This window comes from Miscanthus floridulus, chromosome 3, assembly GCF_019320115.1.
Source record: "Miscanthus floridulus cultivar M001 chromosome 3, ASM1932011v1, whole genome shotgun sequence".
Classification (NCBI taxonomy): Eukaryota; Viridiplantae; Streptophyta; class Magnoliopsida; order Poales; family Poaceae; genus Miscanthus; species Miscanthus floridulus.
The window spans coordinates 144,729,164-144,752,713 of NC_089582.1; the positions used below are offsets into that span (position 1 = coordinate 144,729,164).

Consider the following 23,550-nt stretch of genomic DNA (forward strand, 5'->3'; position numbering starts at 1 on the left):
AAGGAGGGTTTATTTTGTCGAGCCCCTTTGAGTGCGAGCTGGGGTCGCTGGGTCTCGGCAAGGTTGCAGGAAGAGCCCCCTAGCCTCTGCATAAAATGAGAAGGCCATTGGAGGTTCCCCTGACTTTTTGTGTGACCCTCACGCTTCCTTTTTGCTTAGAAGGAGGGGTGGAATGTGCCTCGCTACCCTCGATGGACACGAGCGGTGGCACTTCCGGTGAGCTGTTATCGGGTAGTCCGAGTGGAGGCCCATACCCCGTTCGCTAGGGGATGGCTAGCGGTCTAGAGACACACTCCAAGAGTACCAGAGGATTTCTCTAGTGGGTGCCGAGGCCGTTCGCTAGGCCTCAGTGGCTCGGTGCCTCCCTACGGTGGGATCCCATTCGGAGACTTTCCGCCGGTCTCGGACACGACTTTGGGCGTCCTAAGCGTTTCGATTGCTTGGGCCTCGGCCCCGTATAGGCTCGCCCGCGGTCGTCCCTGACTCTGTTATCCTAGGACGGCTGTCGAAACCCTTTGGGGCCTAGCCTTCGAACCCCTGGATCATAATAGGTTTAGAGCCTGGTTCCTTCATACGAAAGGAATAGGCCACAGGGAATATCTTCCCTATTGGCTCGGCATGGGCGGCGCGCCTTTTGAGGCGGTTTCATGGGGAGTCGAAATGACGCCTGCTGCCGTAGTGGCCGAGCGTGACGTGGTGGATGGGACGTAAGTGTCCTCGCATTTAACGTGGGAGACATGGGCGCGTGGGCCGATGAAATCGGCTCGTGGTTAACTACGCCGGACGGGGGGAAACCTCCCCGATTTCGTCGCCCGTTCATTTCGCCTTCTCCCTGCATAAATACCCAAAGAGTCTTGCCCCTCCTCGTCTTACCTTACCTGCATTAGCACCACCTCCGTCGAGCCGTCGCTAGAGCAGTGAGTGCCAGGAAGAAGAGGAGAGAGGAGCGAGCCTAGGGAGAAAGCAAGACAAAAGCGAGAGCGTGGGAGAGAGAGAAAAAACTCACTGTCGCCCTCGATTCCTCCATCGCACCCATGGCCAGCGACATCGTTGTTGTCGAGGCAGACCCCTGGGATCCGTCGGACATCACCAAGGACATGCTCTAGTCGCTTGTCGATGGTGGACTCCTCCGCTCAGTGACAGACCCCACTAGGCCGGAGTGGATTGCTCCATACGGCGAGCCGAAGCTGAGGTCTCATGACGGCTACGTCGTGAGCTTCGTCTCCTTCCACGAGCGCGGCCTCGGCGTCCCGGTGGACCGGTTCATGCGGGCGCTCCCACACTACTACGGCGTGGAGCTCCATAATTTTAATCCTAACTCCATCGCTCAGGCGACTATCTTTGTTGCCGTCTGTGAGGGGTATTTAGGGATCGCTCCCCATTGGGAGTTGTGGCTCCATCTGTTCCGGACGGGGCATACTACCAAGCCGACGGGCATGTCGGGTAAGAGGAAGGCGGCGAGGGCCGGAGGCTGCACTCTCCAAGTGCGTCAGGACCGCCTGCACCTCTATATCCTGACCCAACTCGCGTCCTCCAACCGCCGGTGGTACACGAGTTGGTTTTACCTCCGCAACGATGGCAGAGGGTTTCCCCCCTACACTAGGCGGATTGTGGGGAGTTGCCCAGAGAGATGGAAGTGGGGTGTCCCGAAGGTCGACCAGCCCAAGCTGGAGCCGCTCCTGGAGGGGCTGGCGAGGCTATGGGGCCATGGCCTCACCGTGGCCGTGGTCGTGGCCGCCTTCCACCACCGGAGGGTGCTGCCGCTGATGGCTCGGCGGTGGCGGCTGTTCGAGATGAAGCCGGGTGAGTCCATTAAGGGCACCCGGATGTCCTCCTCCGCCCTTTCCGACGAGGAAATTCTTCGTCGGGTGGGGGAGACGGTAGAGGCAAAGCTGAGGGGCAGCAACTTGACCCCTATCACGATGCAGCCGTTGTGGGGGTTCCTATCGCTGGTAAGTCATGTGCCGCTGTAGCCTCTGAGCCTCCTCAGTCTCCCCTTACCCCTTGTTCCCTTATGCGCGTTTGTCGTTCCTTCAGGGGATGAGGGACGTGCGCTCCTCTCCGCTGCCCGTTCCTGAGGACGTGGGGTGGCAGGCGATCAACCGCGCTCATGCTGATGCATAGAAGAGGCGAAAGAACGCCAAGGCGGCGAAGCGCATGAAGCACATCCTCACGCGCGAGGAGCTGGATAAGCGCCGCTGTCAACAACGGAAGGATGGTCTCCCATTGGAGGAATCCCCGTCGACGTCGTTGCCGACGAAGGCCTCGGACGGGAACGACAAGGGTGAGGGAGGGCGAGGTCCCCTGGACCATCTTCCTGACATCGTGGAGGTGGTGCCCAGGGTGTCGGCAAGTAGCCCGGTGCCCCCAGGAGGGGGAGGAGAAGCGGACCCAGGGCCGGCGGTTGCTCGCTCCGGGGCTGAGGCCAACACGCCCTAGGCATGGGCATTAGGCAAACACATCGTTAGCTTGGTAGGCTCGACGGCCGTGGTGGAGCAGGTGGCGGTGGAGGCGACGCCACCACCCCTACAGAGGACCGAAGGGGCGCCGGGGTCTGCTGAAGACCGACCGACACCGATGGATACGGAGGCGACGCCTCTACCGCCGCCTCCACCGCTGCGGATGAGGTTTGCTGTGGTGAAGCGGTTGCCGCCCTGTTCGAGGCAAGTGTATTCTTGGCAGGGTCATAGTGTCTTCCATTCGCTTTTTTGGTTTCGCGCTGACCCTGTAGGTTAAATTTCCTTAGTCGGAAGCGGCCTGCGGATGACCTTCCCTTGGTGCCCCTTAAGGCGCTTAAGGCGAGCCCTGGCTCCTCCGCCCAGTGGGTGGCGGAGGCACAAGCCGCCATCCACCGCGGCGCGGTGTCGGTGAGGGTCGACCTGAAAGAACCGGCCGCCCAAGGAGGGGCTGCCAAGGCGGCCCCTACACCGACGAGAGAGGGATCGCTCCCATCCCACGGGGGTGAGGCTCACGAGTCGGATGGGGCCGGTGTGCCCTTGGTTGCCGAGGCCCCTGGGGTCTCCGAGGCTAAGACAGCGGAGGACAGGGCGCCCAAGGCCGCCGAGACCGCAGTGGCCGTGGCCGGTGTTTCTGCGTCCTCCGAGGCCACGATGGCAGAGGCTGGAGCCCCCGAGATCACCAAGGCCATCGTAATGGCAGCGGGGCTATCCGTCTAGGAGGCGGAGATGAAGGCGGTGGAGGCCTTGGTGGCACCCTTGGCTCAGGGGCCGCCGTTGTTACGAGAGAGCGCCCGAGAGGCGGAGGTCTATCCGATCTCTTCCGACGATACCTCCTGGGCGCGGGAGGTGGTCGACGCCGAGGACGCCGGTGCTGTGGAATAGCCGGCACTGATCTTGGACGAGGGAAGTTCAGCCCTCGTGCGGGCGCGACCTGAGCCTTGCGGGTAGGACCACCCACAGGTACTATGGCGGAGCCAGGACAACCCTGAGGGGGAGCCTCTGTTTGCCCTCGAGGACGCAGCCGAGGGCGGGCAGTGGGGCACCTTCGAGCAATACCACCAGCTGGCAGAGCGGTCACTGCGGACGGCCTTGTCCGTGGTGGCCGATGAACTACCTGGAGTCGCCTAGGTTCGCGTTTTCCTTTCTTGCGTGATGTCGTTCTTTTCTCGGTTTTGTCGTAATTGACGACCTCTGTTCTGTTTCCTCAGGAGCTCAAGACCTAGTCCCTCAGGAAGTCAGTCTTTCTTCGGTGGGAGAGGGGCATCTAGGACCAGCTTCAGCGGCAGAAGGGCCTTCTTGCCGACGCTAACGAGCTTCTGTCGGCGTGAAGCGCGGAGGTGGAGGACCTCCACCTTCGCTGTGCCGACGTGAAGGTCGAGGTGGCCACGGCCCAAACACAGCTTGCCCCTTTGGTGGCACGGGTTAAGGAGCTAGAGGAGGAGCTTACCCGCGCGGTCAGCGATCGGGATGCCTTCAGGTCTCGGGCCAAAGAAGCGATGGCCTCGGGCAAGGCCCTCGCTGGGTAGCTGGGGGCAGAGGAGAGTGCGCACCGGCTGACAAAAGGCGCTCTGAATGAGGCCCTTGCTGCAGTTGAGGCCTCACAAATCAAGGCTATGGTTTTGAAGGGGGCGGTCGAGGGTGAGTTCCAGTCCCCTTGTTTTGTTTCCTTTTCCTTATGTTCGCTCCTTGACTTCCTTGTATGACGCAGAGCTGGGAAGTAAAGCTTCTAGGGCGGCTGAGGCCTTTAGGGTCGAGGCCCAGTGGTTGAAGGAGAAGGTCAAGGCCTGTCAGGCCGAGACCCGACGTTGGGAGCAGAAGGCCAAGGGTGAGTTTCATGGGCTTCCGTCCCTAACTTAGGTTGTCCTTGCTCTCGCTCGACCTCATTCCATTTTCCATGGTGCAGAGTCAGAGGCGGAGATCATTCGGGCCGCCGAGGCTTCCAGCGCGGTGCAGACAGTGCTCGAGACCGAGATCGGGGAGCACGAGGCACTGAAATGTGCTGCCCTTTCCGCCTGTGAGGCCTTGGAGGTCGAGGGGGTTCAGTCAGGCAGCTCCCTTGGGAGCCGCTTGATTGCGCTGAGCAGCCAGATACGCGAGCGGCTCCGAGGGGCACTACACACGGGTGTCAAGCGAGCGTTGGCCGTCATCTCCTCTCACGACCTTAGCGTCGACCTCTCGGCCATCAGTGATGGTTATGTTCTGCTTGATGATGACGAGGAGGCCGATGTGGCGGTCGCGAAGCTAATGGAGGCGGCATAAGGCCCTGGCACGGCGCTGGCGACGCTCTTCGAAGAGGAGGTGGTTCCTCCCCTGCCATCTACCGGTGCTGAAGGCCCTGAGCCTTGATCTGGGCCCCGGGGGCTATGTAAAAATAGAATAGGGGTTATTTTTTGTATTGTAACGCTTGTGGCCATCGAGGCCTTTATTTTTGAAGTACTTGTGTTTCTTAGTTGTTTTTCTTATGTTTCCGAGCCTCTGCCCTCTGTTGCTCCTGATCGGATTTTGTTTGCAAAACACCCTCTTGGGGCCTAAGCCGTCCCTTGAGCGAGAGGTAGTGAGGGAGTGCCGTAGCTCGGAGGCGTAGGCTGTCTCGCGACTCTATCGGCCTCTTGCTTAGGAAACAGACCTTGGTCCGATGAGTTTTTACAACTAATTCGTCAGAGCCTGCTACGGACTTGGCGTAGGAATTTTTGCGAAAAACAACTGAAGAATGGTACGTGGGACCTAGGGGACACCTAGGGGGTCCCCTATCTAGCCCCCGAGGGAGGCTTGGTTCTGCCGAGGCAGAACCAAGTCTCCTTGCCGTGTTACTGTATTGCCAAGTCCTACGATGGGCTCAGAGGGTTTCTCGAAAAGTTAGACCAACTAAAGAACACTTTTTAATTATATTTCGAGAAACGACATATACAATGCTTGGAAATTTAGGGATAAAAGCGACGTAGTTGTTCTATGTTCCAAGCATTGGTGAAGACTTCGCCCTTCTCATTGGCCAGCTTATAGGTCCCGGGCTTCAGCACTTGGGTGATGATGTACGGTCCTTCCCATGGCGGGGTCAGGTTGTGGCAACCCCTATTGCTCTGTGCTAGCCTCAACACCAGGTCGCCTACCTTCAAGTCTCGGCCTCGGACGCGTCGGGCCCGATAGCGCCGCAGGCTTTGCTGGTATTTGGCCGAGTGTAGTAGCGCGACGTCTCGGGCTTCCTCCAGTTGATCAAGGGCGTCCTCTCAGGTGGTGCGGTTACTTTGTTCGTTATAGGCTTGCAGCCTCGGGGAACCATATTCCAAGTCGGTGGGGAGGATGGCCTCGGCCCCATAGACTAGGAAGAAAGGCGTGAATCCCGTGGCTCGGCTTGGAGTGTTCCTCAGGCTCCATATGACCGATGGGAGTTCGGCGAGCCATTTCTTGACAAACTTTTTCAACTGATTATGAATCCTTGGCTTAAGGCCTTGTAGGATCATGCCGTTGGCACGCTTTACTTGGCCGTTGGTCCTTGGGTGTCCTATGGCTGACCAGGGCACACGGATGTGGTGGTCATCGCAAAACGTCAGGAACTTTTTGCCGGTGAACTACGTCCCGTTGTCGGTGATGATGGTGTTGGAGACCCCAAACCTGTGGATAATGTCAGTGAAGAACAGCATCGCCTGCTCGGATTTGATTCGATTGATCGGATGAGCCTCGATCCCTTTGGAGAACTTGTCGATTGATACCAATAGATGGGTGAAGCCCCCGGGGGCCTTCTGCAGAGGCCCGACCATGTAGAGCCCCCATATAGTGAACGGCCATGTGATGGGGATGGTTTGCTGGGCCAGGGCTGGGAGATGTGTCTGTCGGGCATAGTACTGGCATCCTTCGCAGGAGCGTACTAGCTTGAAAGCGTCTGCGATTGCTGTTGGCCAGTAGAACCCTTGGCGGAAAGCATTCCCTACGAGCATCCGAGGCGCCGCATGGTGCCCGCAGGCGCCTGCGTGTAAGTCCCAAAGCAGGGCTTGGCCCGCCTCGGTGTGTAAGTCCCAAAGCAGGGCTTGGCCTGCCTCGACACTGATACACCGTTGGAGGATACCTAAGGGACTTCGCCTGTACAATTCATCATTGTAGAGGGCGTAGGTCTTGGCTCGGCATGTCCGAGGGACTCCATGCGAATATGTCGGCGTTCACACGGAGAAAGTCGATGAGCACGGCTTCCTATTTGATGTTGAGGGTGGCGCTGATCCTCAGAGCTCGATCGTCGGGGTAGGTGGGGTCGACCGGGATGAGTTTGTTGGTTTCCACGGGCTCGAACGCCCCCGCACGACGCTTGGAGTCAGGCACCTCACCACTGAGTTGGTCAAGGTGGGCGATGAGGGTCTCAGCCTCCGCAAGAGCCTCGGCGTACTCGATGCATTCAACGTCGCAGTCGTATGCATGTTCGTACGTGGACTCAATCGTGATGACACCGCTAGGGCCTGGCATCTTGAGCTTGAGGTAGGTATAGTTGGGCACTGCCATGAACTTGGCGTAGTACGGCCGCCCTAGAATGGTGTGGTAGGCTCCCTCGAACCCGACTACCTCGAAGGTGAGGACTTCCTTGCGGTAGTTGGAGGGGGTGCCGAAGCAGACAGGAAGGTCGATGCGCCCGAGGGGTTGCGTGCGCTTCCCTGGCATGATGCCATGGAAGGGTGCGACGTCGCCTCAGAGCCTCGACCGGTCAATCTCTAAGAGCTCCAGGGTGTTGGCGTAGAGGATGTTGAGGCCGCTGCCTCCATCCATCAACACCTTGGAGAGTCGGGTGTTGCCGATGATCGGGTTGACAACCAGTGGGTACTGCTCGGGATTTGAAACATGGTCAGGGTGGTCATCTCGATCAAAGGTGATCGCCTCTCGAGACCAGTCGAGGTACTGGGGGGTGGCCACCTTGACCGAGAAGACTTCTTGGCATTCCCTCTTGCGCTGCCATGCCGTAAGGCATGCTGAGGGCCCATCGAGGATCATGAAGGCGTTGCGTACCTCGGGGAACCCATTGTCCTTGTCCTCGTCCCAGTCGCCGGTGCCCTTTTGCTTGGCGTCGTCGTCGGGGAGCCCGAGCCTAGCATAGTAACGCCGCAGCATGGTGCAATCCTCGAGAGCGTGCTTGACCGGGCCCTGATGGTAAGGGCAGGGTTTCTTGAGCATGTCGTCGAAGGGCCTAGGGCCTTTGAAGCCTCTGGAGTTCTTGCGTTCTGCGGCCATGACCAGATCAGCCTCCAGGACCTCCTGCTTCCCCAGGCGCCCCTTTTTCTTTCTCTTAGGGAGGTGGGAGGCTGAGGCCTCGGGGGCCTCGTCCCTCCGCTTACCCCTGGTGTCGGTGTTGGGGAAGATGGCTCCAATAGCCTCTTCACCTGAGGCAAAGCTGGTGGTGATGTCGAGGAGCGCGGCATGTTTCAACTTAACTCTCGAACCAAGTCCCGACAAGTGGTGCCGGAGAGGAAAGCCTGGACGATCTCCGAGTCGCTGACGCTGGGCAACTCGGTGCACTGTTTGGAGAAGCACCAGATGAAGTCTCGGAGAGACTCATCTGGCTTCTGGCGACAACTCTTAAGATCCTAGGAGTTCCTAGGGCGCACGTATATGCCCTAGAAGTTCCCGACGAAGACCCTAACCAAGTCGCGCCAGTCGTGGATTTGCGAGGGAGGAAGGTGCTTGAGCGAGGCTCGCACTGAGTCTGACAAGAGCAAGGGGAGGTTACGAATGATGAGCAGGTCATCGTCCATGCCACCTAGCTGGCAGGCTAGGCGATAATCGGCAAGCCAGAGTTTAGGGTTGGTCTCGCCGCTGTACTTCGCGAGATTGGCTGGTTGCCGAAACCGGGCGGGGAAAAGAGCAGCGTGGATGGCCCTGCTGAAGACCCAAGGGCCTGGCGGTTCAGGGGAAGGACTACGGTCCTCCCCGCTGTCGTAGCGACCGCCTCGGTGTGGGTGGTAGCCCTTAGCGGGCCCCTCGTTGTTGTGGCGTCGTCGCCTGCTGACCACCTCATGGTCTCCCTGTACCTCGCGTCGATTGCCGAGGCGGTCCAGAAGCATAGGGGCCCTGTGGGCTATCGGCGCTCGATCGGGCTTAGGACGAGCTAGGGCTTCCCAGTCCTGCTGAGGCGGTGCCGTGGGCAGGTTCGAGGCGCCCCCATGTCGTCGGAAGGAGGAACTCTTAGCCTGCTGAACCGCGGCGATCTCTAGGAGACCCCGGAGCTCACCGCGGACCCGCCGCCCATCCATGGTAGAAGGCTCAGGCATTGCGCGGACCAGTATTGCCGCAGCCACGACGTTCTAGCTAGCACGATTAAAGACTGGGGGTTGCTCACTCCCTTCGTCGTCATGGATGCGGTGATGCACATCGCGGGCCCTCCGTCGGGCTCCCCCGCCTTCGCCGTGACCTCGCCGTTCCTGTTCGAGAGAGTCTTGAAGCTGCTGCAGAAGGAGTTGGTCTTGTTCGACCTTGGCCTGGAGCTCACGGAGCTGTTCTAGGTCTGGGCGCTGAGGTCACGCAAGAGCGACGTTCTCATATCGTGCGGCCGGCAGGACGACGCGTGGAGGTGTGGCGGCGCCCATACCTAGGCGAAGCGGGGAACGGCTACCTGCCCCCTCGTCCTCTTCACCCGCCCTCGGCATCCTGAGCCCGATGTGAAAACACTCGTGAGTGGGGTCGTAGGTGCCTTCATCGTCGAAGTCGGAGTAGCCGAAGCAGTAGTCACTTGTGGCCAAGAACTCGCGCAAAGCCCCAGGGTCATGGAGTCCAGAGAAATCCACTCCGGGCCATGCCTCGTCCCCATCCAAGGAGTCGGCGTGGGTGCTCAGGTCGAGAGCGAAGCGCTGGCGGCGTTCCGAGGGATGCTCGTGAGCGGCAGTGTAAGCATAGGCGTAAGAGGCGGTGGCATTTCTCAACCCAAAGGGGTATGGGGATGGTGCCATCGCCAGATTCTGCCCCGCTGGGGTCGGTTCTTCAGGGAGTGGTGGAGCAGAGCTTGACGACTGGGCATCGCCGCGTGCCACCGGTGATTTTCCTTTGTCCAAGCTCAGGATAGACAGGTCCCTAGCCAGGGACCCTATGCCAATAGCTGGTCGTAGGATATCGGCGGGGGTGACATGCCGCCCTAGATTCACGTAGCATCGGGGTGGCCTTGCTCGTGTCGTGCCAGGCGAGCACGGCGAGAGCGGCCGCCCGGGCGCCGCCTGCGCCTGGGCTGCCGGGGCTTAACTTCATCGTCGGACGGTGGGGCTCGAGGAGTGAGGAGTACCATGTCGTACTCATGCCCTAGAGACATGAACTCTAGGCTCCCGAACCAAACCACGGTGCCGAGATGTAATGGTCGTACGGGGTCTGCCATCCGGAACCTGCTGGGATGATGAAACTGACACGCAGAGGCCCCTACCTGGCGCGCCAACTATCGGTGTTTCGGACCAGGGGGTCCTCAACCAACCAGTGAATTTGTTCTGCGTGCTCCTAATTCCAGATGGTGATGCAAAGAGACACAAGATTTATACTGGTTCAGGCAATCGAGGCCCTACGTCCAGTCTGAGAGGTCGATCTTGTATTCCTTGCACCGAAGTGCTCGTAGTAGGGGGTTACAAGCTGAGGGAGAGAGGGAGCTGGTCCCAGGTCTCGGCAAGGTGTCGTGCGGGCCGCTTGAGGCATTGCTCTTAGGCGGTAGGGATGTGCGCATGTGTGTGTTACCAGGTGTCCTCCCTCGTTCCCCCCTAAAACGGCCCAAGTCCTCTCCTTTTATAGCCTGAAGGGAGGACAAGGACGGTACATGAGCTAACTATATGGCATCGTGTGAACAGAGGCGGCGTATCCGAGCCCTGTAGCCTGTTCCTATGGCGGCGTGGTCATCGGAGTGGTCCATCCTTTGGAGCACTGGGGCGGCGTGGTCGTCGGAGTGGTCCTTCCTTTGGAGCACTGGGGCGGCGTGGTCGTCCCATCAGATCCTGTGTGTCGTGGGAGCCCTGGGACTGCCTCGGAGTGGGTGCGGCGGTGAACGCGTAAGCCACTGTGGACGGACTATGTACGAGGCCGAGACTTGGTCGGTGCCGAGGCCGCACTACGGTGGAGGGGTCTCGGCAGGCACGAACCCCAAGATAGCCGAGACCTTGGTGTACAGTGCCGAGGCCTCGAGTGGGCGGCTGATCGTGGATACAGCGTTAGGACACAGTGGCCAGTAATTCCCGTCGTACCCTATCCCAGCCGGTATGGCGCTGATCGTGGACACAACGTTAGGACACAGTGGCCGGTAATCCCCGCCGTGCCCTGTCCCGGCCGGTATGGCGTTGATCGTGAACACAGCGTTAGGACACAGTGGCCGGTAATCCCTGCCGTGCCCTGTCCCGGTCGGTATGGCATTGATGCGACCTCGGGTCCCGTCGGCCATTCTATGGCGTTGAGCCATCGTCCGGCTGAGATTGCGGGAGTGGTTGAAGCATTAATGAGACATGACACGCTGTCTGAAGGGTCGGTCGAGGCGGGGGGTGACGGGCTGCGAACGACCCAGCCTCGAGCGATACGGAGAATGAGGCCTCGTGCGAGACGGAGATCGGGCTCCTTGCCGAGGCCTTGTGCGAGACGCCTCGCGCGATACGGAGAATGCACCCCCTGCCGAGGCCTTCCGTGGAGAGCCTCGGGCGAGGCAGAGACGGCGTTCCCTGCCGAGGCCTTCCCTGGAGAGCCTCGCACGAGGCGGAGTTTGCGTCAGGATGCCGAGACCTCCTGCTCGAGGCTCGAGGCGAGGAGGAGGAGGACCCAGTGGGCTCGGTCGTGGTGGGTGAGGGGCCCACGACTTACCTTCTAGCTTTATTTTTTAGATGGGACTTGAGCGACCCATTTGATGTTTGCTTGGGGTACCCGTTCTAAGATACCCGACACAACTCGACAGGAGGATGGTGAGGTATGGCTCGTGAGGCAACAATATTGCGTCTGTATCCCTTCTTCTTCCTTAGCCAGCCTAAGTGGCAAAACCAATCCACACCCACGCTCACACGCAACCCTCGCCTCAGCTCGGCGGCGGCGGTGGGGCGTGCACGCGTGTGGCATGTCTTTAGCCTCTTTAAATTTCTCTATAGGTACACACGTGTGTATCCTATTTAAGTTGAGTTAACAATCAATCAAAATCTTATACGGGACTAAAATTATATTGTACCACAATATTTAATAAGGGTCTAAAATTAATTAATTATTAAATAAAATATGGGCCTACACCCATGTAATATTCAACGCTTAGTACCCATTCCGGAAAAAAGGGAGTAGGGTGCTGTGCGCACTAGTAACAGTAAAAAAGGACGGTAGGATGAGCAGATGCAGTAAGGCCTGGTTTAGTTCCTAAAATTTTTTACCCCAAACTATCACATCGAATCTTGCGGCATATGTATGAAGTATTAAATATAGACAAAAAAAAAACTAATTGCATAGTTTGGTTGGAAATCGCGAGACGAATGTTTTAAAACTAATTAGTCTATGATTAACCATAAGTGCTACAGTAACTACCATGCGCTAATGCCGGATTAATTAGGCTTAATAAATTCGTCTCGCAGTTTCCAGGCGAGCTATGTAATTAATTTTTTTTATTAGTATCCGAAAACTCCTTTCGACATCCCTTAAAATATCCGATGTAACATCCAAAAATTTTCATTTCACGAACTAAATACATCCTAGAGAAAAGAGAACATGGCCTGCCACGAGGTCCCTTGAGTGTCAGCGGCCAACCGCACGTGCAAAATGACACAGTCACGCAGGCTCAGAGGGTGTTTGATTGGCTGATTGTGAATGTCGTATGAAATGTTCGGATACTAATAAAAAACAAATTATAGAATTCGTCGGTACTCCATTAGACGAATTTATTAAGTCTAATTAATCCGTCATTAGTACATGTTTACCGTAGCTGCATTGTCAAATCATAGGCTAATTAGGCTTAAAAGATTTGTCTCACAAATTAGTCGCAAGCTGTGCAATTTATTTTATAATTAGTCTATATTTAATACTCTATATATATGTTCAAATATTCGATGAACAACGACTAAAGTTTAAAGGAGAAACCAAACACCCCTGACGCACATGCCCGCGGGCATCTTGAAATTAAGACGTCAACTGTCAAGTCCCACAAGGAAAAGAAGAGAAAAGAAACGGCTTGGCGTCTGGAGAACGCAACGCAACCGACGTCGTCGTCGCCGTCTGGCCGCAGCCTGCACAGGCGGCTGTACGTGCGGTGCGCCCCCTGATCGCGCACCGATCACGCGCGGACAGGTCGGGCATGTGGATGCGGACGCCCGATGCCGAGGCCCCGAAGCCCATGGGCGCACAGGGCGTCTGGTGAGGTCGGTCGTCGTTGTCGGCTCGTCGCGGGCACGCTGGGCATCCCGGTCATCGGCGGACCGGAGGAAGCCTCGGCAGCGACGGGCGGCACCCCTGGTGTTGGTTGCGCTGGATCGAGCGCCCGATACGACGACGGCGGCGGGCCGGGCCGGGGGTGAAGCAAGACTTTTTGTTCGGTGACCCTCGAATGGATCCCTTCCTGACCATCGTGCATTCCCAAGTCCTGACCGCACCCGTAACCCGTGCCTATGCCCTAGGAAGAAAGCATCGGTGAAGTTGACTTTTCTGTGCTGCTGCGACGAATCTTCGGCCGCACGAGGGATGCTTGGAGGATGGACAAGCATGCTCGCAACCCGCTCTGCGAGGGAAGTGGTTCATGGTCATAGAGCCATGATCCGTCGCCGTCACGAGGAGCCGTCAGCCGTGATCACCATTCACCGGACGTGAGGTCGGGGGCGTGGACCGTGCGGACTCTGCTCCGTCCGTCCGAGTCACCCGCGGACTAATGGCCGACGATGGCGGCCGCCGTTTCCTGGGCTGGGCCGCCCGCCCGTAGGCTGAGTCGTGCTTCACCTGGGCTTCGGCCGTTCCTAGACGGGTCATAGGCTGGGCCAGAAACATCACATGTCGAAATAGCAAGCTGTCCTGAATTTCTTTCCCTCTGTTTTTTTTATTGCTAGCGCCCAGATATTCAGACGGACGTCCGCGTCCGGACACCGGTGCCACTACCCCATTTCCCATGCCTACACCCGGCACGCCCACACGGGGGCTCGCACCACCTGGACCGCACGCGCCACTCGTCCTACCGAAAACATGCGGAGACTGCTCAACGCTCGTGCCTCATATGCTTTCCACACGCTTGTAGGCAGGGACCGTTTATGCCTTGTGTGCTTTCTAACAACCCACAACAGCTGCAACAGGCGGTTGTGGTAGGTGGTCCCATTGCAACATGTATAACACTGATCTACTTTTGCAACATCAAGATAAAACACTTGCAACATACATCCGAAACCGTTGAAACACTTGTAACGTATGTCTAAAACACTTGCAAAACAACTTAAAACACTTGAAAGCCATTGCAAATGCATGCAACATCCAGATCTAGTTTTGCAATATCCAGATAAAACACTTGCAACATACGTATGAAACACCTAAAACATACGCTTGCAACATGCATGTTATGCAACAACCCGATATACTTCAACACATCCAGATAAAACACTTGAAACATATATCTAAAATAACTAAAATATACACTTGCAACATGCAGATTCCTGATTAAGCTTCTTATATTCCGTATGCAAACCTCTACCATTATGACCTCCCCCATTGGCACTACATGAACAGTACTTGGGCTGGCTTAGCCCAAAGATTGTGTAAGAATTTCAAACTAGGCATCAAGAAATCAAATTTCAACTTGATTTAACCATGTGTCAGTCAGTCTGACCCAACTGCACGCTGTGCTCATGAAGGGAGGCGTTTGCAGACTACGCCAAGTTCTGCTTCCAGACGTTCGGGGACAGGGTGAAGAACTGGTTTACCTTCAACGAGCCGAGGTGCGTCGCCGCTCTGGGCTATGACAATGGCTTGCACGTACCGGGAAGGTGTTCTGGGTGCGCTGCAGGAGGTAACTCCATGACGGAGCCGTACCTTTCTGCACACCATCTCATCCTTTCTCATGCAGCTGCGGTGAGGCGATACCGCAACAAGTATCAGGTAAAATGCAGACCTGCTAACCATTTCAAGCCCCAGAACTCAGAAGTGTGAATTGCACGGTGCAAATTTAGTTCAGTTGAAATGTTAGTGCTCAGGCATCTGAAAGATGATCTGTATCTCTTTTTCCATTAAACGAACAGCTTTACCAAAAGGGGAGGATTGGAATTCTCTTGGATTTCGTGTGGTACGAACCTTTCAGCGACAGCAATGCGGACCAGGCTGCAGCACAGCGAGCCAGGGACTTCCACCTAGGCTGGTAAAACCCTGAAAACACACACTTGATTCAGGACCAAATGTCATTGCAGACCTTATTAGAGGTTCATTGTATCAGTGAGTCAGTGACATTATTATAGCGTACTAGGCACAAACTGATGATATCTTATCTTGGAGGGAAACAAACTAACACAGCTCGTTGCCAAGAACAAACTGATACTACAATCTTCTTACAGGTTCCTTGATCCCATTATAAATGGACGGTATCCATACTCGATGCAAGAGATTGTCAAAGACAGGCTGCCATTGTTCAGCGATGAAGAATCCAGGATGGTGAAAGGCTCTATAGACTATGTTGGCATCAACCACTACACTTCTTTCTACATGAAGGACCGTGGGACATGGAACCTGACGCCAGTCAGCTACCAGGATGATTGGCATGTTGGTTTTGTCTGTAAGTTTCTGACTCGACATACCAAATTCTTGAATTCTGCAGTTTATTGTGCTGCTGTCAACTGTGACTAGATGCTCATTTAGTCATATGCTTCTCACATGTTTCTGCAGACGAACGAAACGGCGTTCCTATTGGCGCTCATGTAAGTATGCTGGTAGATGTCTTCAGACATCGAAAGCAGGGAGGACTGAAAGTTGGTTTGCCTCTGATTATGTAACTGTAAATTTCTTTGAGCTGTGCAGGCAAACTCCTACTGGCTGCACATTGTGCCGTGGGGAATCAACAGGGCTGTCAACTATGTCAAGGAAACTTATGAAAATCCTACAATGATCCTTGCTGAAAATGGTACTCATGAATCAAAATTCAAATTTCCAAGGAAAATGGTCTATGGATTGGTTCTGATAAGTGTTATGCTCTTGCAGGAATGGACCAACCTGGTGATGTTAGTATTACCCAGGGTGTGCATGACACAGTAAGAATTCGTTATTACAGAGACTACATAACTGAGCTCAAGAAGGCAATAGATGGCGGTGCCAGAGTCATTGGGTACTTTGCTTGGTCGCTGCTTGACAACTTCGAGTGGAGGCTTGGGTACATTTCGCGGTTTGGAGTCGTCTATGTGGACTACAAGACGCTGAAGAGGTACCCCAAGGACTCAGCTTTCTGGTTCAAGCATATGCTCTCCAAGAAGAGGAGCTAGAATTTCAAACAAGAGGACCAATGGCTTCAGGTGTCACACAAAAGTTCACTCTGCATATCCTCTTAGTATGTCAGATTTAGCTTAAGAAATCATGCAGATGATTGAGTCTCAAGACTCGACATCTCTAGCTTTGTTAATTGTTGCAAGGCAATAAATTGGTATCTTTGAAAACCTTGATCCTCCATAATAGAACAAATAGAAGCACAATGACTAGATCACAGACAAATGGCACACAAGTTCGACAACATATATGCCATAAGAAAAAGAAAAGGGGCGAATTAAAATTTCATTGCATTCAAGAAGCTGAAAAATGATCTCATTTTATTCCATCTATATTTGATTATACGATATACCATCTCAGCATAAATCAACAACGAAAGTATGCTATCTTCATTGCTATACTTTCTATACTAAACTTATACTTGAGATTCTATCTTGCCATTTTTCTGTCCAAGAGCTTATCTTCATCGTGCTAACATGACAACTTAACTTCTATCCTATACTTCTCCGTGGGAAGGCAAAACCAGGCCATTAAGACAACAGCAGGTAGAAATTACTAGATACACTTCAGAAGATAACTTGGCCTCTCCAATAGCCTTACAGTAAACATCTCCATTGCTATAAACAAAACTTAGTTAACTTCATCGGATCAGTCTGCGACCTGAATTTTTTTTTCAGAAAGTTAGTATACACGATATATCATGCGAGTCCATAACTATAATGCACAGCAGAAAAACTAAGATATGGTTAAAATGACTCCTTATGCTTGCGGGCTGCGGCAAGTTCCTAAATCCTAATTTGCAGTTCTAGGAGTTCTACATTTCAATTCACTGATTTTGAAGTTCATAGCTGTGCACAACACATTGCGGATTTTAAAATGCAATTCCAACTACCATCCTAATTCAAGTAGTCTGCACGAGTTTAACATACCATATAAACATACGGATCCAGGGCACCACCAGTGCCTGCACGCCGCAAGCCGCCCTCCTGCTTCAGCAGCCTGCAAATTTTGCACGAGCGGAAGCACGCAGATACACAGGTTTAGGCAGCAATCAGGCAACCATTGCAAAACCGCTTCAAATGGGAGTCGGAGGCAGAGTCAAGCTCACCAGCGTATCGCCTTGCTCGTGCCGGAATTGTCGCCGACGGCGGCGCGGATGTCATTCTCGGTGGCTGGCCCAGCTTGCGGCTGTGAAAACCACTGCATGATCACGTCCGCCCTCCTCGGCCCCTTCCCAGTCCCACCAGCAGCACAACCCGCCCGCGGAGCCCAGTGGCATCTCCCCGACGTGGCCGTGGAGCCCGCGGACGCGACGGCCGTGACGGTGCTCCCCTCGCTGGCCACGGCGCTGCTCCTCTCGCTCTGGTCATCCTCGTCGCCGCCGCTGTCGATCTCGATCCACACGCCCTTCCGCTTCTTCTCTGCGTCGGTATGGAACAGCGCGCTTGTGGCCTCGGCGAGCACCTGGAGCCAAGGAGCAGAGCCATCAGTGCGTAATCGCAGAAGAGAACTTCTCGCAAGCGCGTGCTCATCATTAGTCGAGGAACCGGATTGCACACCTTAGGGTCGACGCGGCGGAGGGAGGCGACGACGGAGAGCACGCGGAGGGGGTCGACGGGGCGGCCGCGCTGCGCCAAGTCGGAGACGCACGACCTCGCCGACGCGCCGGAGTAGGAGAACGAGGAGCCCGAGTAGCAGGAGAACTCGTCGCTGCAATGCGGAGAAGCGCGCCGCAGCGGAGGCTCGGTTAAATTGCGGTGATGAAGTGCAATTCGGTGGGGGCGATGAGCAGATGACGCGAGGCAAGCGAGGAAAGTACCTGAGAGCGGGAGGAGGCGAAGGCGGGGCCGGCGGGGGTGTGGAGTCGGCGAGGAAGAGGAGGGCGCGGGCCCCGGAGACGTCGTCGTAGGTGGGATACTCCGCGCCCATGCCGCCTGCCGCTCTCTCCGGCAGAGGAGGAGCAGTCGCCCGGTGGTGGCTGAGGCAGCGGTTGCCGGGGCCCCGGGGGGCTGGGATTTTGTGGGGGATTTTCGAAAAGTTTCGGGGGCGTGGCCGTGGAGCTGACAGGGGAGCAGCGCCATTTTGAAATTTCGAGCGTCTGGGGGAAAGCCGGAGCGCCGGCCGCCGGAGGAGTGCAGCGGTGCGGGTCCAGGTTTCGCCTCTTAAATTAATGGGCTGAATCAAGATTCGAATCCAGCCCATGGCATTGAAAATTGCCCAGGAAAGAGACCTGCAGTTCGGTCCAAGTCCAACTTCTGTTAGAGCCTACTCCCACCCAGGCCACGCAGTCCACGCCATCCAGCGTCCCCCCTTCCGGTCCCCTCGCCGGCCGAAGAGAAAATCGGGATTTTGCCCTCATGGATGGTGGGCTTCGCCCAAATGCTATCAATTTTGTGGGCTTCGCTGAAATGCCTTTATGAAACGAGTCCAACACGCTATAATGCCATTTCGAGGTTTAAGTGGACTTTAAAAATTTTTGAGGCAAAATTTAAGCCTTCAGTGACCATTTTGCCCCTGAGGTCGCTGACCTATTCCCTGCGCTCTCCTCTCTCCCCCTCTCGCTGTTCTCTCGCTAGAGTGAAAGGCAGAGCGCCGCCCCCCACCCCCGCGCCGCGCCCCCGGGCCGAGCCTCGCCGCCGCCATCCGCCCCCAAGACGCTCCCTGCCCCAAGCGAAGGCTAGCCCGCCGGCGCCGCCTAGAGCAGGTCCCTGCTCTCCCCGTCGCTGGATCTGCGGCCGCTGCTCCTGGCCGTCCGGGTGCTCTTCCCCAAGCGAAGGCGGCCCCAGCCAAGCCGCCCGTCCGCGCCAGGCCGTCGTCGCCCGACCGCGCGTCACCAGGCCCGCCGCGCCTCCCTGCGTCACACCAGGCTATGGGTGAGGGTTCGTCTAGTTCGTCGTTCATCCCAACAGGTGCCGTTTCTCTGTATCCACTTGGCCCTAGTGGGATCCCCCTGATTCCATGCCCAGACTGTGGTGATAGAGTAGTGGAATGCAAATCCTGGAAGAACAACGGCAGAATTTTCTTCAAATGCGTAAACTACAATGAATTTGTGAGTATATATTGCTCTGTTGTTTATTGTCATATAGAACTGAACTAGGTATTGTGTCAAGGTTTGGATAAATAAACTGTGTTATGTATTGTCATTTCCACAGGCATTGAAGAAATGTCCATTCTTTAGGTGGTTGGAAGAGTATAAGAAAGTAGTCGCAAAGAAGCTTAAAGAAGATTTGCTAGCTGCAGTGCCATTAGAAGGTCATGGTGAAACTAAATGTAAGAAGAAATGAAGCTTAAAAGCAGAATTTTTGATGAAGATAGGATCTATCTCAAGATGGACAAGCTTATCGATCTGGTCCAGCTGTTGGTGGTGCTTTGTTTAGTCATGACTGTCATAGTTCTTTTAGGTGTGGTAGTGCTTATTAGCAAGTGAAGCAAGATTGTGTTGTAGAACTATGTTGTATCAGTACTGATTAATTAGCTTTAGCAAGTGAAACAAGATTGTGTTCTAGGACTGTTGGTTCCTCTGTCTTTCATGGACTGATATCTTCAGAAGCACTACTCATGCTCTGTACAGCACTTATCTTTGTACAGCACTGTTGGTTCCTCTATGGTAATAAAATGTCAGATTGCAATGAGTTCTTCAATATGTTCCCTGTGATTATCAGTACTAGGAAAAGAATCAGCTTCATGAGGAGCAGGATCTACAATGACATATTTGTTCTGCTGTTTTTCTTGAAAGTTATCCTTGAAAACCATCTCTTTTACCTCATATGAAACAAGGTCTGTACTGCTTTTTTTAATTCTGACGAACAAACGTCCATTGTTATGCCACATTTTCCTGCATGCTGTCATCCATTGTTATGCATTCTGTCAACTAAGGGTCATCCATTTTCCTGCATTCTGGCACCAGCAGCAGGTACTTGATAGCTCAACTAATACACAGTTACTATACAGAGACATGCATTCTGTCAACTACTCATACACTCATACAACAGAGACATGCATTCTGTCAACTACTCATACACTCATACAACAGAGACATGCATTCTGTCAACTACTCATACATAGGTACTATACAACTCATACACATTCTGTCAACTAATCATGCATTACCACTTTATCAGAATGCAAGTACAACAGAGACATTACTTGATAGCTCAACTAACCAAAATCAAAGAAGATTTCATAAAGGACCAATAACATTCCATAAAGGTTCATAAAGGTTCACACAATACCTTACAACAGTCAGCATTACATGTCCACATACATTACAGTAGAGTTTTTCAAAAGGCAGCTCATACATAGGCAGCTCATTACAGTACAGTTTTTCAAAAGCCAGCTCATTACATGTTCACATCTCAGTTCGTCGTCAACTTCCTTGGAATCAACTTCTTCGCTATTCCCTTCTTTGGTTTTGGTGAAGTTGTAGCCTGCTTGTTTGGAGATAAATGTAGTACCTTCTTTGGTTTTGGCTGCTTATTTAACAATGTACTTGGCCCTTCTCCAAGTAGTACAGCTAGTCGGCTGCAACATGAAAGAAATGTTGACAAAAGATGAAATAATTCATGAAAGAGTAAGTTCAGCTTTCTAGAAACATGAAATACCTTCTAGTCAACCTTTCTGGACTTGTTGACAAAAGAGTGGCCTTAGCTGTGGCAACTTGTTCAGCTTGGACGACAACATCTTGAGACTGTACAGCAACAACTTCTGGCAGCACAGCAGCAGTATCAGCCCAATTCTCAGCTTGTACAGCCCAATTCTCAGACTGTACAGCAGCAGTCTCAGCCTGTACAACACCATTATCAGACTGTACAGGATTTTTTCCAGCAGCTTTTTTACCATTCTTCCCATACTTGGTTGTATTTGTCCTAGGCTTCCTTTTCCTGCAAGTTACAACAATTTAGGCACTTGTTTGTCCCATTTAGTAGATGTAAGTTACAAAACTAAAGAAATCAGTACCTTTTCTTTGTCCCATTTAGGCGGCACTTGTAGCTTGTTTCTCCATGACCCAATTCTCCACACCCCTTACACATTCTTTTCCCTTTTACCAATTGCCTTTTAGGTTTAGCAGCTTGCATAGCCTCCTCTTCAGCAGCTTTATCAGCCTCCTTGGCAGCCTCCTTGGCAGCCTTTTTTCCTTTTCCACCACTTCCTCCCTCAAGGCATCCTTTTATCCGTAGCTTCCTATACCTTCCAGCACCCTTTTTGTCCAATGGTGCCCCAACTGTAAATGGAAGTGGCACATGTGGCCACTGAGTTTTATCTGGGAGTGGCTCAATTAATCTCTTATAGGCATTCCTGAAATTTTCCACTGAATAGTAGTCATGGACAAATCCCTCAAGATCCACATCCACAGTTTGTTGGGCTGTAATCAAAAGCCAAAGCATGCTAACAAGGCTTACCAGTATGTTGCCACTCAAGGCATGTGCACTCATGGAGATACGTCTTCACTACATGCCTGTTATGGATGCTATTAATTTCCCATATCTCTGCAGCCACACTATCAGAGGTGATAACTGTCAAGTGACCCAAGCCTCTGGTTCTCATTTTCAGCTGACGTATGACTGCAGGTAAAATTCTTCCATTAAGCTTTTGTCCAATCTGCCTTCTCTTCCTCCACAATACCATTAGCATCTCCCTAATTTTATCAGCAAGCTCAACTACAGGAAGGTCCTTCCAGTCCTTGATCCAATTATTAAAACATTCAGCAAGGTTGTTGGTTATATAATCACACTTGATTTCAGGGTTAAATGCACTTCTCATCCACAACAATTTATGATGATTGTCAAGCCATTCCATCACTTGATCACTAGCCTCTCTAACAAATTTGAAGAAATATTGAAATACTTCAACTCTATATGCTCGAGCTGCAGGATACATCTTCGAAAAAACATCACCCCAAACTTCTTAATGAAATTCTGCATAAGATGCCTAAAACACTCTCTATGTTCAGCATGAGGAAACACATTTTTAACAGCTTTCTCTAGACCTTTGCATGCATCAGTGCAAATAGCAAGAATAGGTAGGTCTCCTATGGCCTTATGCAACTGAGTCATAAACCATTCCCAATTTTCTGTTGTCTCACCATCTATGAAACCAAATACAACAGGATACATCCAATTGTGTCCATCTAGAGCAGTGGCTGCTGCTAAGTGTCCACACCATCTACCATTCAATGCAGTGGAGTCTATACTAAGGTAAGGCCTACATCCCTCTAGAAAACCCTCAATACAATGACTTAAAGCACAAAAGAACCTGTGAAAGTGTACCTTGCCATCAACCATCTTGATGTCAATCTCAATGACACTGTTTGGTGAGTGCTTTAGAACCTCTGCCCTCCAATTGTACAGCATTTGGAAGCTTTCCTCCCAGCTACCAAACAACTCTTTCATTGCAATCTGCCTCCCCTTCCAAACGGTGTCATAGTGAATCTCACATTTATGGTCGTCTTGCAGCTGCTTCTTCAATTATTTTGTGCCCATATTTGGGTCCTTCCTGAGGTGCTTGATACCCCTTGAAGCAACCCAGGCAGCAGTGGGTGTAGTAGTAAGTCTCCTCGCACTGGATGAACAATTATGTTGATCAATCAGAGCTGTAACCTGCATTGTTACAAAAATTAGAACATTGCCATTACTAAAAAAAAGAAGTCATATTCATATAACAAAATTTTTTTTTATACCATAACAGTTTTTGAATGACGTTGTTTTCGACCATTAATATGCCAAGGGCAATCTGGTGCCATGCACTTCCCAATAAACCTCTCTGTGTCTGTTTTCACAGTGTGTAGTGCAAACTCTTTATTAATGGCAAACTGCCTCACCGCCAATCTAAACTCAACCATGTTGGGGTACACAGTGCCAATATCCATGCATGGTTTGTTAGGGTCATACACCATCACCCTCTCCTCCGGTATTGCATCATCAACAGGGATAGCTGCACCACTAGTGTCAACATCAGGGACTGTACTACCATTGTTTGCGATTGCCTGATCCTCATTTGAAGTACCATCAGCAGCACCCTGGCCATGATCATCATCGGTTCTCAGGCCCAGCAAACGATACAGCTCATCCTCATCGATAATTTCTAACCTTTCTTCCCCTTCATCATCTTGCCTTTCCTCAATCCGTAATTCATCCCAATTAACGACATGTCCCCGTGGCTGTTCTAGAATGCCACCATCTACAGACACTAAACTAAGCTCAGGCTCCGCATCGAGCCTAAAAAAACACCCATTACAGAGTTAGAACACTACACGCATACGAGATCCATGCATACCATACAACAAAGAGTAAATAATGATGCATACCCGGTAACTACATCACTCCGATTGCAATCCATACCACAAGCACATAACAGAGTCACTGTTTCCTACTCCTGTAAAACCCTAAGTTAACACTATACCCATTGAATCCACAAATCAATCCTCAATAAGGGCAAATTTGAAGCCTCACCTTAGTTCAGCAGGGTTGGCCTGGTGACGCGCGGTCGGGCGACGACGGCCTGGCCCGGACGGGCGGCTTGGCTGGGGCCGCCTTCGCCTGGGGAAGAGCACCCGGACGACCAGGAGCAGCGGCCGCAGATCCAGCGACGGGGAGAGCAGGGACCTGCTCTAGGCGGCGCCGGCGGGCTAGCCTTCGCCTGGGGCAGGGAGCGTCTTGGGGGGCGGATGGCGGCGGCGAGGCTCGGCCCGGGGGCGCGGCGC

The 23,550-nt window shown here is 53.3% G+C and overlaps 1 protein-coding gene and 1 pseudogene across 1 annotated transcript; both read right to left on the reverse strand.

Moving 5' to 3' along the window:
- Nucleotides 1-14,638: 14,638 nt before the first annotated feature.
- On the reverse strand, nucleotides 14,639-17,814 carry LOC136547376 (uncharacterized). Its single transcript, XM_066539332.1, has 5 exons — nucleotides 17,671-17,814; nucleotides 17,411-17,561; nucleotides 16,960-17,315; nucleotides 16,781-16,850; nucleotides 14,639-14,747 (listed from the first exon to the last, which is right to left on the reverse strand). Exons 1-5 carry the CDS (start codon nucleotides 17,778-17,780, stop codon nucleotides 14,679-14,681), a joined length of 756 nt encoding a protein of 251 aa, XP_066395429.1. The 5' UTR covers nucleotides 17,781-17,814; the 3' UTR covers nucleotides 14,639-14,678.
- A 2,392-nt stretch (nucleotides 17,815-20,206) lies between these two features.
- LOC136544628 (uncharacterized) lies at nucleotides 20,207-23,186 on the reverse strand (annotated as a pseudogene).
- Nucleotides 23,187-23,550: the final 364 nt, after the last annotated feature.